This window comes from Thermobia domestica, chromosome 18 (genome assembly GCF_964235325.1).
Source record: "Thermobia domestica chromosome 18, izTheDome1.hap1.1, whole genome shotgun sequence".
In the NCBI taxonomy this organism is placed as follows: domain Eukaryota; kingdom Metazoa; phylum Arthropoda; class Insecta; order Zygentoma; family Lepismatidae; genus Thermobia; species Thermobia domestica.
This window is the reverse complement of record NC_137471.1, coordinates 9,146,678-9,161,642: the sequence shown is the minus strand read 5'-3', so window position 1 is coordinate 9,161,642 and position 14,965 is coordinate 9,146,678. Positions and strand designations below refer to the sequence as shown.

Below are 14,965 nucleotides of genomic sequence, written 5' to 3'. Positions count from 1 at the left end.
GATGGGTGGACCTCGCACTCTGGCCACATTCTCATGCTGAGCTCTGGATTATTTTCAAAATATAATAAGCTATGAAAATAACCGAAGCGTTGAACAGTAATTAAGGAACTGTTAGAAATTAGAAAGCCAAATCTTTTATTTAGTCTTTTATATAGGAAACTTTCGAATAAATCAAAATCTATTAGAAAAATCATTAGAAAAAGGAATTTTTAGCCTAAAAGTGGTATTTTTTTTTAAAACCAAAAGCGTAAGCAAACACCACAGAAAACCTCCTCTGAGGCACGAATTTAAGGTATTTGTCATAAACAACAACCAACCAACCATAATGCAGAAAACAATACATTAAATAGCCATATAATAAAATTATTGTGAAACTGTTGTGCGTGTTGCATAACCAAATCACTATCAAAGTTTTAAGTTCAATACACGCCACCTAAACGACCTCTAAAAAAAAAATCTTTTAACACATTCGAGTCGGAGTCCGTTCCTGCGATGTTTTCCCCTCAAGTCAGCGGGTTTTGCGATACTTCTCGATTTTTATATTTAACCCATTAACGCCGGAATTATTTTTTTGTTTCCAATTTTGGTGAAAGTGGTAATTTTGACTTATTTAGGTGTGAAGACCACGCATGAGAAATTGTGAGCTCGTGACGTAAGCGGTTTCGTTGGGGTACCCCGTGATCATATGAACACGCTAGGCTTTTAAGTAAGCACTTTCGGATAGCATGAATATATGAATCCCTGTTAAATTATTCACACATATGTTAAAAAAAAAAAAAAAAAAGTCTTAGAAACTGCTACAACCTAGAAGATAAAATAAGCACAGTATCGGGATTGCGGAGTTGTAGGTTATGAAGGCCATTAGGAACTTTATCAGGGAGTCCGAAAAAACTTAAGGGGGATATTCCATGGTTGCTATATTACGTCTGGTATTTAATATAAGTGGTTTGCTATATTACGTAGGGGGCCCGGGCCCCACCTGCCCCACCTTCGGGCGTACATGGACTTTATGGAATTCTTTAAAAAAAACTATCAGTGTACGTACAAGCCCTCATTACATTTGAAACATTTCGTAAGAACTGCTTGAACATAGGGTACATGCACAACGTTTTCGATTAGAGCTAACCTTCAAGTGATCTCTCCCATCAAGATGAACGTAACCACTTGCACGTTATTGTTCATTGCTGAACTTAGAAATAGCTGGAAATCCTGCACCTAATGGAATGGCTTTATATTTCTGCAAGCAAGTTCGGAATTGTAAGTGTGAGATGTGTGTCCTGTGTTTGCTCAACAGAAGACATGTATTTCGCACCTGTACGTCTATCATCCAAGAGAAAAGTGCCCACCACCACCACCATTTGGACCTGATTCCAATGCGATGAGATATTCTGGTTTATTTGATCAGCATCTTTCATGTCCTTGCTGTATTTTACTAATAAAACATAGACGAGTTACACGTGTTTTCTTCTTTTCACTCTGACATGTGAGAATACCGTTCAACATTAGGAACAGACTGAGCCCCGTGACATATAGACGTGGTTGTGACCACATTGTTGTCACACCATCTTCACCAAGTCGAGTATTATCTGCAAAAAAACAACTTCAGCGTGATTGGTAAATTAGCACCCTGTAAGGTTGTCAATTCTTCTGAATCATTGCAGTCCTCTTCTGAATCTTCATCCGAAAAGATGTTTAGAGGATGTATGACTTGTATGTCTTGTACGCCATTCGACTCCACAATATCAAAGATTTGTTGAAGTAAAAGACCTCTCTAATGAACGCAAAAGAAAAAAATAGCAAAAGTTGTAGCAAAAGTCATATAATAATAATAATAATAATAATAATAATAATAATGAAGTGAAAAGCATAAAATAAGTGAAATGAAACCACGTACAAACTTTTCTAAATTAACTTATCTGCAAAAGTTTACTGTACTATCAATATTTTTACGTACTGTACATACTTAAGAGAGAAGGATCTACTTAAACGCCTTGCGTGTTCATACGATCACACTGATGAAATACCTGAATAAGCATGCCCCAAATATTTTCAGATGAATGAAATGTAATCTGTTGCAACCTTTGACATCTCTAAAATATAACCAAACACAAAATAATTTAAAAGGATAAAATATAAGAATATCTTTTAATACCTACTGTGACGGCAATGCCGTTTTTATTCTATTTTTGGTTCACTGCCGATAACTGTGCCTCCAGATCGCATTGAAGCCGCAATATGGAACTTGTTTTGTTTGAATAGTGTTTCCAGAAACTTCTAGTAGGCAACGCATATCATGTAAAGAAACCACTGACAGAAAGTTACACAAGACTTGTTTTGATAAGTACTAACCGCTGTGATCATATTATCACGCACGGCGCTAATGGGTTAAAAAAAAAGTGTAAAATCGTTAAGAGCAATGAAATATTTTCTTGAAATTTGAGCCTAGTACTACAGAATACAACATTATCAACCTCTTTTCTCATTTTTATGTATCTTTTATTTATTTATTTTTTTTAAATAAATGTATCTTTTTCAATTATGGGAAAAAAGTACGATAAGCAATATGATTGATTTGGCGCATTACAGCCCTTGAAATTTTACAAACCATCAATACAAATATTAGATACTTTGAAATGGCAGAACGGTGTAAGTATAAACTAAAAATTAGTACAATGTTGATTATATCTATTTTTGGCCTGTAGTCTCCCTTTCGTCATTCGCCCTTTTTGCATTTGCTCTTCTCTCATGCTACCATTGCCAGAAAATGTATAAGAATATAAATAAATAAATAAATACGATTATTGTACCTAAGAAAATATTACAAAGAGAGACCAAACCCACTTACATAAATGCTTATTGTTACAGTCATCCTTATTGGACAGTCATTACAAGATAAAAGAAAAAACTGAACTTCCCTGCTATAGAACTGCCGCCAACATAATCTAGATCAATATCTGAATCATCAATTTCAGATCTAGAATGAACAACAAACTCATCAAGCATATTCCGTACCACTTCTTAGGATAAATTTCCCATTTTGAGTCAAAAATGTATATAAAGCCGCGAAAGTAATGGCTGCTGGCGAAGAGAGAATGCTACTAAACACGTGGGAAACGTATGCCAATTGTTATCACTCTTAACTCGCTCTGCGCCTGGATTTTTTCTTTACAAGTAGTAAAAGGATCACAAAGTATATTTGAGAAGTCGAAAGTCGTCTACGGATAGCCATCCAATGTTCAAATTAATGGAAATTTCAGCACGTCGGAGAAATGTGATCCATCCACTGAGGAAAAGAAAAACATCACGGTTACGTGACGTGCTGAGACTCGAATGTGTTTTAAAAAATCAGGTGTCTTTTCCGTCATAATTGGCCACTTTTCCGCTCTACCCATAGTTTGTTTTTAGTGATTTACCTTTTTTTTTTTTTTTTTTTTTGCGAAGTTATATATATATCGGGTGTTCTAAAAATGAAACCCACGGACTAGAGAGCGCTATTCTACAAGTCAAAATAAGGCAGAAACTATATATATAATTATATACCCTTTAGGTGTTCGCCTGGAGACACGAACTGCACGATGTGGCAACGTCGCAAATATAGGGCCACAAAGAAAATTACCAATCTATCAAACAGTTACATTGATTCTCTCCAGTGGCCCCGCGTAGCGTAGTCGCTAACGCTCTCGCCTTCGGTGCGAGCGGTCCCGGGTTCGATTCCCGGTAGGGGCACTCGGTCGAAAAGGTGTAAGAACGCTTTCTCAGGCCAGCCACCCTGAATGAGGTTTTCCTCATTCACATCAGGCGAATGCCGGGTTGGTACCTAACTTATAGGTCCCAGGCCGCTTCCTTCCTTCCCTTTTCCCGGATAGTGTGCTCGCCGAGGGACGTCATCCCTCAAAACGTGACGATGTAACTGCTTGATCGATTCGTAGAACAATGCTAATGGTTCCAAGTTAATAGTGAAATTTTGATTCCCTATAGTGGCTGAAGGAAGCCCTGGAGGGTATGTCATTATGTAGTATTTTCGCTTGATTTTGACGAAGGATAGCGCTTTGTTGTTCGTTGGCGCCATGTTTTAGAATATATTATATGCTACTCAATTTCTTTACATCTTTCTAATTATACTACCTGATAACAAAAGACTTCCATCTGCAACAGCGTAAAGGCATTTGATCATATTATATCGGGTGTATTGAAACTCTAAAGCCACAGGCCAACTTTGTTATGAGTAAAGATGTGAAAAATGGAAAGTTATTATTGGAAATCTGATTTTCAATTTAAAATGGTGGAATTATTCCAATCTTATGGGGACCAAAGTGGTAAGGCATCCTACGTTAAGGCAAAAATCAACATTTCTAGCTCGGCGAACTGCTCGAACGGCACGCAAAAATGTCACGGAATACGAATCGACTGTTATGTGAGGGAATCCATTCCAAATTATGTTGTATTGTTGGTACTGAGAGAGCTCAAGAAACAGCCTGTTAAACTGGCAACATTGCTTTTCTATATATATATATATATATATATATATATATCTTAGAGCGCTTTACCACTGCTAATGCGATTGCAAATATTCCACCTATTCCAACATTTTCAATTGAAATCCACATATTTCCACGAACATCTCTCTACATTTTTAAATATATATATATTAGCTGAAATACCCGTTCTTCGCGTATTTGGAAGTCAACGCCTGTGGCAGTATCATAATTGATCTCAGCGACCGCGAAAACTATGGATTTGACACTAATATCGGTCATTTTGGATTATTTTTACATGTCTCGGTATCCCCCCCCCCCCTTCCGCGAGGACCCCCGACCCGCAGCCAAATGGGGTGAATTTGGAAGTTAATGCGATCGGGAGTTTCACTATTGATCTCAGCGACCGCGAAAACTTAATTTGACACTAATATCAGTCATTTTCTACTACTTTTACATGTCCCAGTAAACGTCCCCCCTCCCCCTGCTTCGAATTTTGAAAAAAAAAAAAAATGCTTTGTCTTGGTCTGGAGCCTCGACCAAGATACCCGTGACCAAAATTTGGTAACTCTCGGTCCTAACGAAGTTCAACTGTTGAACGTGGGTCATAACCAAGCTCGGTGAAAATGTCTGTTGCACCAACAACGTTCAAGCTTAAGTCTCGGTCAAATGGTGGATAAAATTGGTTTAAGCTTAAACAGTCGAATTTGGGGGTTTAAACTTCGTTGATCCAAGTCAGTCTGTAGTATCAGTGGAATTTGTTATTGTGATACACACAATATCCGAAGGTGATCTTGAGGATTTCGAGTATTTAGAGGAGATTTGGCCTCATAGAGTAATGAAAGATCGTTGTAATCCATTTCAAACGTTTAGCGAGGAAGATTTCCAAATAAGAGTCCGGTTGAATAAAACTTCAGTTTTAATGTTGTTGGGTAATATTGAAGAGCAGTTTTTAGGACTAGCTCGGGAGAGTAATACTCCCGGAATAGAAACTAAATACACGGTTAGAAGCCTCTCAGGGCTCGTTTTGTTCCATTTGACCCCCATGATATATATTTTGTGACCAACTTAAAACAGCTGACTAGGGTAGCACGCGAAAAAACGTACCCTCGGGAGTATCACACTTGTGTTTTGCCTTTAAATTGCTTGCTAATTACATTGCGTTTCTATGCTACTAGAACATTTCATCCCCAACAGTCCATTTATATTCAATAATGTCTTTGTATTTTCCCACTAATGAAATTACAATACATTTCTCGTGTTCGGATAACTTCTTTGCTCGTGATTTCATTATTTTTGCCATCACAATTACGATCACTGAAATTAGAGTACTCAACTCTACGCACAAAATCTCGAAAGTCGAAAAGACCGGCACGCGGTATGCTTTCTTCATTTATTACTTTGTTAAAAGAAGATTAGACAAAAGATGACAACCAATGAGAGTCGATTTTACAAATTGACCGAAGTTTACTTAAACGAGATGTACTAACTTCGACTTTCAATGGTGCGACAAAAGTCCTGGAACCACGTTTAAACTTAATGTTGAACGCGTTTGAATGAACGCTCGTTTAAACTTCATTGATGCACATGGCTGTTTGTGACGTTAATACCTCTTGAACCACCGGACTGATCTCGATCAAATTTTCAACATAAATGAGGTTCGGGTCTAGGATGGTTTTTATCATTTCATTATGACGGTGCAACTTCGGGGAGGGGGAAATATATAAAAGAAATGATCGAAAATGACAGATATTAGTGTCAAATCCGTAGTTTTCGGGGTCGCTGAGATTAAGAGTCGTTTAAGTCCAAATTCAGCCCCATAAATTGACGGAGGAGGAGATATATAAAAATAATTGAAAATGACAGATGTTAGTGTCGAATCAATAGTTTCCGGGATCGCTGAGATGAAATGACACTTCCGATGCCGCAAAATGAAACGTATTCTCCCTATGCGAGGAACGGGCATTCTGCTAGTATAATATATATATATATATATATATATATATATATATATATATATATATATATATATATATATATATATATATATATATATATATATATATATATATATTATTATATTACTCATAACGCAGTTGGTGTATAGCCTCGGACACTTGATACTACAACCTCGATAGTAAAAAAGTACCCAAGAAACAGGTGTGGTGGACAACATAGTTTCCCGTGAGCTCCTCCGTTTCCACCTACATTTTCATTTCACCTATTTTTTCGTTCACCCGTTCGGATTATTTATCCATCTCTTTTACCCTACAGGGCATACTGTGGTACGCAGAACTGGAAATTTCATTGAAATAGGTTGAGAGGTTCAAAAAATTACTGCTAGACAGGAAATGAAATCTTTGTTCTACGTCCCACGGTTATGCAGGTTAGATTATGAGAAATGAATGATATGGTGGAAGAAATAAAGGGGCAGGAAACGGGAGAACCCCGAGAAAACCCACGAGCACGGTGTTTGTCCACCACAAAGTCCACACGGCGAGAGCTGGGATCGAACCAGGGATCCCAAGCACCGGAGGTGAACGCTCTTACTGCTAGACAGGGTATTGAAGGTTGATAAAAATTAAAACAAAGGCATCAATGCTTACTCACTGATATTTAATATTGTATCATTGTCTGCCTGGACATACAATGTAAAATAGCCAGCCATATGCAAAATTAACAGGGTTGCTACAATAATATACATTTAAAAAATTACTGAGCAAGAACAATGAATATTACTTACGCAATTAGCAACAACCCTGTGATCATCTCTGAGACATCAAGCGAGAGAATTATAAAGCCAAACAATTCCATCCCCCTTCCCAACATAACTTTATTTTTTATTATTATTATTATTATTACAAGAAACCTCAGAAACGATACATATTCATATATTTCGTAGGCCTAGTTTTTAAAAACCACTTTCTCCTTGAAAAATTACTTCTTTCTTTTTTAAATACAAAATTGCATTGTGAAGTATCAGTCAAAAGTGTTTTGCTCAATATGAGCTTTGGGTAGATACACTATTTTGACGCTAGAGACTAGGGAAGAACAACGTAGTTTTAACACTACTTGTTTTGTCATTTTTATGTCTTACTAATTGAAATCAATGACCACCAGGCCTGCTGGAACTCTTCTGGAGGTAAGACTAAGCACTTCGTTCAATGAATTACAAAAAAAAAAAAGATAATTATTGTTGCTCTCATTCTGAAAGACAAATTTCAGTTACTACTTTTCTTTTAATTTCATGTATAAGCACTTACAACATTTATGTAATTTGTGTGTTATCAGGTTGATCTATGGTAACCCATACTTATTTTTTCTCCCCCATGTATAGGTGAATATGGTATATCAAGCATATAAAAAGCAGAAAAGGGGAGGCATACATACAGAGAAACATCGAAAAATAATACTAATATGGACGAGAAGCTCTGAAAAAGCCACACCTAATTTTCACCATGACGTTACTTTCCTTTTTTTTGGGGGGGGGGGGGAGTATCAGTACTTTTTTGATTTTAAAAAAAAGAATTTTTACTGTTTTATTTTAGATAAATAACCTCAAATATCAGAAAATTATTAACAAAGGCTGCTTTTTTTTTATATATATAATACTCTTATTTTTTGGAAGTTATACCATTTAAGATTGATTACTTAAAACTGAGAATTGCACCTTACTCTCAAAACTTTCTTTTTTCTGTGCTTTTCACACACTACGTATGTACATTCACCCACAACAATTTCATTAAAAAAAAAAAAAATAACTTTATTTAAGTGGAAAATAAAGGTCGGGTCGCCCTTCAATGCCTGGACTCGGACATGTCCTCCAAATTGTATGCTAAGAAGCTTTATCTAGATTACGCTTTTCGCTAGGAAACACCCAGCATTATCACAACTGAAAAGTTAAAACAGAAGTTTGTACACCAAATAATGGTAGAATATCATTAAAAGGTATCTTCCAATATTCTCTTTTCTAATAGATATGTGGAAACTCGTAATGAATGTGTATTAATTTCTTACGTTTTTTTTCGAGTTGCGATGTTACTAGTGGACAATTATTAACCCCTTCATCGACGCATCTGAAAAGGAGATCAGAAGAAATTTACACGTGGACAGTTCGTTCATCACGTTGACTCAAATATACTAGGACCAGTATATTGGGAGATAGATTTTTAATATTTTTACTGGATTGTAATTACTTTTGTTGACAATTTCATATTACATGCCCTCAATCCTATTCAACCTTTGATTTCAACTCTTCGTTCTTGATAATGTTGGGACATTCACTTCCAGCGAAAATTCGGAAACCAGATGCTGCTTCTGCATGCTAAACTGGAAGGAACACCATTTACCCTCCTGTGTGATTCCCATATGACAGCTTTCCTTTCATCATTTGACGAATTCTGTTCAAATAAGATCTCAAGTAGGCATAAAATAGCTTGCCTGGATTAAATATTACTTGATTCCTTATAAGAATGTGTCCGTGGATCAGAATAACAAACATAGAAAGGTTAATCACGATTTGAGATTCATACAGGTCTAATACTTAGAGAAAGAGAGAGATTTGTAAAGTTCGTCATAATTTTGTGAAACTAAATAGATATAACCATAAGCTCTTTACTTCTATTTTGTAAGCTGACCAGTTTCGTTTCGGAACAAAAGTTGGCTAATTCACGCAAATTTTATTCTACTATAACACAAAGTGGTTAATGGCTTTGATATATTGTTCATCCCTCGTGTCCCATTTATGCCGAAATCAATTATGGGCGATCGAATTAGGCTATGTTAAAGTATATTCTAGACACTCACTACTTTGGTAAGAAAACTATGTAGAAAGCCAGTACTCACTGCAAACCAAAGTATTCCTTGAAGTATCGCTTTCGGAAATCCCAGTTTCCATCTTCAGCTTAAAACAGTTCAAAGTGGATTTAAAACATGGAAGAGAAATATGTAAAAGAAAAGGTTAAAAAAATGAACAAAAATAATGAAGCACACGGCCTCTTGTCAAACAAGTCACTCACTGATCACTGTTCACATATTACTAAATGTACTGCTACTATTGCTGTATACATACTAGTAGTAATATGTGAACAGTGATCAGCGAGGACTCTTTTAACAAGAAGCCATGTGCTTTTTTTTTATTATTATTATTATTTCTCTTCCGTTTTAAATTCACTTCGAACTGTTTTAAGCTGAAGATGGAATGGAATACTTTGGTCTGCAGAGAGAACTAGCTTTTTTTTATTTTTTTAAATTTTTTTTTCTTAAATATAATCAACACTCGCAATACGTAGTAGCATTCACTACTTTGTTTCATAGTACGGTAAAACCTGCTTAAGTTAGTCAACGTCGAATTCAAAGAAACTGTCAAACTTACACAAGTGACCAACTTACAGAATAGTACTAGCATATGCTTGTATCTTTCTGTTTTCTAAAACAAAATGGCGAACTTCACAAGTTTTTACTACATTTTCTGAGAATAGACTAGAACTGTGTCCAAGTTTTTATACCGATTCTTTTTGTTTTGTGTGTCTGTTTCGAAAATTTAGAATCCACACATTTTTCTTACCATTTAACACAGTTCTAATAATAATAAGCTCAGTATTGGGAATATGATCCTTAACACTGGAAACAACGATAAATTTGCTACTAGATTCAACAGTAATAGTGTTTGTTAAAAAATAAATAAATAAAGTAATAACTGATACTTTGCCGATTGTATTAGAACGTTCTATCAAACGCAAGATAGTTTTAATGTTGTGAACTTTTTCGTTTTCTTTCTTTTTTTTTAATAAAGCAGTTTTATTTTTTTTTAAAAAAAGAATGGTAACTATACAAGCATTTGTAAAAGTAGTGATTGGTTCAAAAAATTTTATAGTACGTAATGATCTTTTGATAATGGGAAAGTACACAAATTATTTAGGAAGCGAAAAATAAAGTTATTAACGTATACCCTGATAAGATGTAGCTTTCTAGAATAGGAAAGCATGCCTCTCGTTCTTGTATTTGGACTGTTCATAATTTTCAAAGTTTATCCCTTTGCTCAACTTGAAACCGATTTGAGTTTTACTTAAGTAACTGAAACCTTATCAGTCAGTTACTAAATGAGAATATAAGGTTGTAATGCAAAATAATAAAATAAGAAAAAGTTTACCGTGCATCACACTGTCATGTAAGGACTGTATAAAATGAAAACTATACAAATTAATAAAAGTCCTGATGTAATTAAACCGAAAGTTGTCTTAATATCTGCGTGAGTCGCGAACTAACACTTACGTAACTGGAATATATAGTTTCAAACCCAACTAGTTTGAAGCCGTAAGTTTTAATTCGGACACTGAAATTACATTTCGAGTCTCGGAAACGGAACACATCCCTTGATAATTTGACTTAAATTCGAGTTTAGTTAAGTTAAATAAACAATTTGATTTCACTTACTTTTCACACAATGTTAATTTCTTTTAACTCGTTTAGACTTATTACTAGTAACAAACAAAATCTTTTTTCTTAAGTCTAATCAGATAAATACTTCCAACTGTTTCATTAAATTCTCAAGTCACGAAATATATTTATCAACTCTAATACTTAACATTACTACAAGATTGATTTAACAGACTAGACTACTTTTTTTTTTTTTTTTTTTTTCTAATCAAGAAACGCAATAATAATAATAAAAAAAAGGAATTTCTCAAATTTATAATGATTTTAAAGCAAGTATTGCTGGTTTGAAACAATTCAAATGTACGGTTATCAACGAAACATTGACAGCCCACTTGTTTATAAATTTTTGTAAACGCTCTCGTAGGTTGCATATTTTGCAACAAACGCTCAGAAGAATGATCTGCAAAGGGCATTAAATATTATATGCCTATTTTTGCTGTAACTTATCCTATAGATAAGAAGGAAGAGCTCCTTTCTGAAAGGCGTTGGCATTCAACTTCTTTTTTCTTACTTTTGTTATTAATGTAAGTTAGTAAAGTTTCTTTTACTACAATATCTGTTGTAAACTACTTTTTAAACGATTTTAATGCTTCCTTACAATTTTTGTTGTGTTCTCACGAATAACGCAAAGGCAGTAAAAACTTAGGAAACAAATCCCCTAATATTACAAAATGTATTAAATAAATTCAAGGACAACAATTCTGAAGTTCCTTCTTACAGTGTGTAAATCTGAGATTTCAATTTATGAGGTCGAGATGATCGTGTCTTGAAATTTACCCAATGCATGACAAATGTTGAAGATAACAACTCGTTAAAAAAAGAAGAAGAAAAAAACGGCCTATTATCCAAATCATCAATTTGCTCTTTGTTAGTGTGTGAGCCAGAATTCGAAAGAACTAAGAAGCAAAAGCTTTTCTACAATATTTTGAGAAAATCACTCATTTACTGGATGATTTATTCTTTCATCTGGTAAAGCAGTATTTCATGCGGACCACCTACTTTTACTTATTTAAACTGAAAACTTGTGTCTCCTTTATTACTCTGTATACGGTACACAGTATCCTAAGCTTAATGGAGATAACATTTCTCGTTCTCCAACTATTTCAGTCAATAATTTGAAAGTTTAAGATCTATTTTTAAACTAATTGCCGTATGCTAATCTGCGTATGGCTGAAAATTGTATAACATTTAAGAAACAAATCTTACTGAAACCATTATTTTCGTTTCTAACTCATTATACCTGATTTTTTTTCTTTCTTTTACATATGTAAGATATATAATCTAAAATGTTAAATGCACTTTAAAAAAAATAGGGAAATACTGTCCAGGGAAATAATGACAAACAATGCTATCATCATCAAAAGTAATGAACTGGTAAATATATTTTTATATCATCAGGATGTGAATTTTGATCGTAGTTACATAAAAAATTTTGATTGTGGGTGCAGGTACATAATATTGAGTATATCTTATATTTTTAATATATGTATATATTAAAAAATGAAAGATCTTATCTCCCCACCACAATAAATATAGTTCAAGACAATCAATCCCGCCAATAATTGTGATTAAGCTATTAAAATAAATGCTGATTTCCTCAAACACACTCACAAGCAACAATAAACACAAACGTAGCCAAACTAGTATATATATGAATTTATATTATATATATATATATATAATGTACGTATATGAAAAAAATTACATATAGTAAAAATAATCTTTTCTCACTTGACAGACTACTTTGGAAGGTTTTTGCAAAGCACAATGCATTACTTACACGTACTCATCTATATACTTTCTATATTTCCTTACAAGATTCTTTTTCTTTTAAAATTAGAAATTCAGCCTTTTCTCTTCACGATGAAGATATTGCCATAGAAATGCCAGAAATTGTAGGGGCACATAACACATTTCTATGTAATTTTTTTTTACACTCTATGTTTCAAGCAGCAAAAATAATGTATTGTTTTGCCATGTCACTCTTTCGGTACTCTTAAGCTAACATGAAAGACAATACAATACATAACTGGCCTAAAATCTGAGAGACATGTTACAACATAAATATCATTCACCAGTCAAAAATTGTTGAATGTGTTCGTATCAAGTAAGCGAATCTGATTTAAATTGATATTTTTTTTTTTTTTTTTTTTTTTTTTAAGGAAAGGTGCGTTTTGCTGAATTAATAAAGTTTGCCATTTACAATTTCTTATATTCAATAATGTATGTATATTTATATGTGTATATTGCTGCTTTCAACTTATCCCTCCTTCCCTCTGTTGGGTTATCTTTGGACAAAACATTCTTGGTATCTTGTCACATGCCACAAATTTACATAAAAAAAAAGAATAATTTTAGTTTAAAAAAAAAATAAGAATAAACTGTTTCTGAAAAACACTTAGATTTTTTAAATGTAAAACCTTTGAAATGTACCTTAAGGCATTATTTTGTGATATTCACTCTTTTATCTGAGTATTTCAGTACCTTTAGAAGAAAATAACCTCTTTTCACTGATTCTGCTTATTATACACATAAATAACATTTTTTTAACAATATAAAAATTGTACATAAATGACAACCATTTCATTTGCTATAGTAATGGGTACATATAAAGACACTTGGGTAATATTTGGAAGCATTCATTATTATTTTCTTATGTTTTTCATACAGACTACCTTCCAAATTTCTGACTACAATTCAGCAACTAAATCAAGGACTTCATTTTTCTTTCTTTTTTTTTTAAACTATGGAACAGAAACATTTTCTCTTTTTTTTGTTGTTGAAGCTGTGGAAGGACATTTCATTTGAAATGGAAGAAAAAAAATATACAGACATCAATAATAATAATAATCATAATTCCCCACAAAAAATTTTAACAGTTAAGAAACATATTTACAAATTTATTCCGAAAACGAACAATATGCTGATATTTGCGGTTCGAATTATTATTATTATTAAATATTTCTTAACAGGAGAAAATTGATTACAATAGTTGCGTTTTTTTTTTCTCTCTCTTTGTTAAGTCCAAATAATTGAGGTTATTGGAACATGTATGGGGAGAAAATATTGTGGTGTTGATCTCGATTCGAAACTGTGGATATGACTAGCTTTCCGCAATAAGCACTTTTTTCACATATTTTTAATTAGGTTAAAAATATATATGTATATATAATGTATATATATATATTTCTTTCAAGTTTTGGGCTTCTAGTTTTTGCCGGTATCAAATTCTTCACTCATACAGATGTTCAGCACTGTACATACACTACACACATTCTGCCATACACCAGATCCACTGCATCGAAAAAAAAAAAAAAAAATGAAAACAATCTATACACAGTATATTGATCAGACTTCTTACGTACAATAGAGAAGCACAAATGAAGTAGTCATTAACTGCCCGAATTAACTGTCACTTGATTTGCATTAGACATGAGCTGGGCACCCAACGAATTGTAGTTCGGTGAATTTGGAGACTCTAACGGGCTTAACAATTTCTTGCTGAAACAATTTCGTAGCGTGTCTTCTATCAGAGTAGCAAGCTTTTCACGGTCAGCCTGTAAGGAAAACAAAATATGGTAATTGTACAATATTAATGCTGAAGAGTCTGCCATACTAAAAATAATACCAAAATTTACCATTTTTCTTTTGCTTGTTTATTCATCAGTAAAAGAGGATAATGAAATGCAATTTACCACGATCATACACCCGTCGCAAAAACTTCGGACCTCATAGCAAAAGCACATTAAATACATATTCATGTATCACATACAACAGAAAATGCATGCATTAATACCGAGTCATGTTGCCTTTACTTTTGAAAGTCATTTGAATGCGCTTGGTCATTGAGTCACTAAGACTTCGGAAATAACTTAAGTCCATGTCAATACTCTACATTTTCTTCAATTCTGTTTGGGGGAGTCTGTAGGTTCTGCAAGCTTCTTCTGTAACAAGAGTATCTTCATACGATGCAAACAATTTCGATTGGAATTAGATCGCGGATATTCCCAGGCCATTTAACTTCTTGATATGATGCTCCTCAAGAAAATTCG

General features: G+C 33.8%; 1 protein-coding gene across 3 annotated transcripts in view; it reads right to left on the bottom strand.

Moving 5' to 3' along the window:
- Positions 1 to 8,082: 8,082 nt before the first annotated feature.
- Positions 8,083 to 14,965, bottom strand: part of Madm (MLF1-adaptor molecule) — a 236,947-nt gene continuing 230,064 nt past the window's right edge. For all 3 annotated transcript variants that reach the window (XM_081745202.1, XM_081745203.1, XM_081745204.1), the window contains exon 10: positions 8,083 to 14,470. In XM_081745202.1, coding sequence (XP_081601328.1) covers positions 14,306 to 14,470 — 165 coding nt within the window. In that variant the 3' untranslated portion in view covers positions 8,083 to 14,305. The remainder of the gene's footprint in view (positions 14,471 to 14,965) is intronic.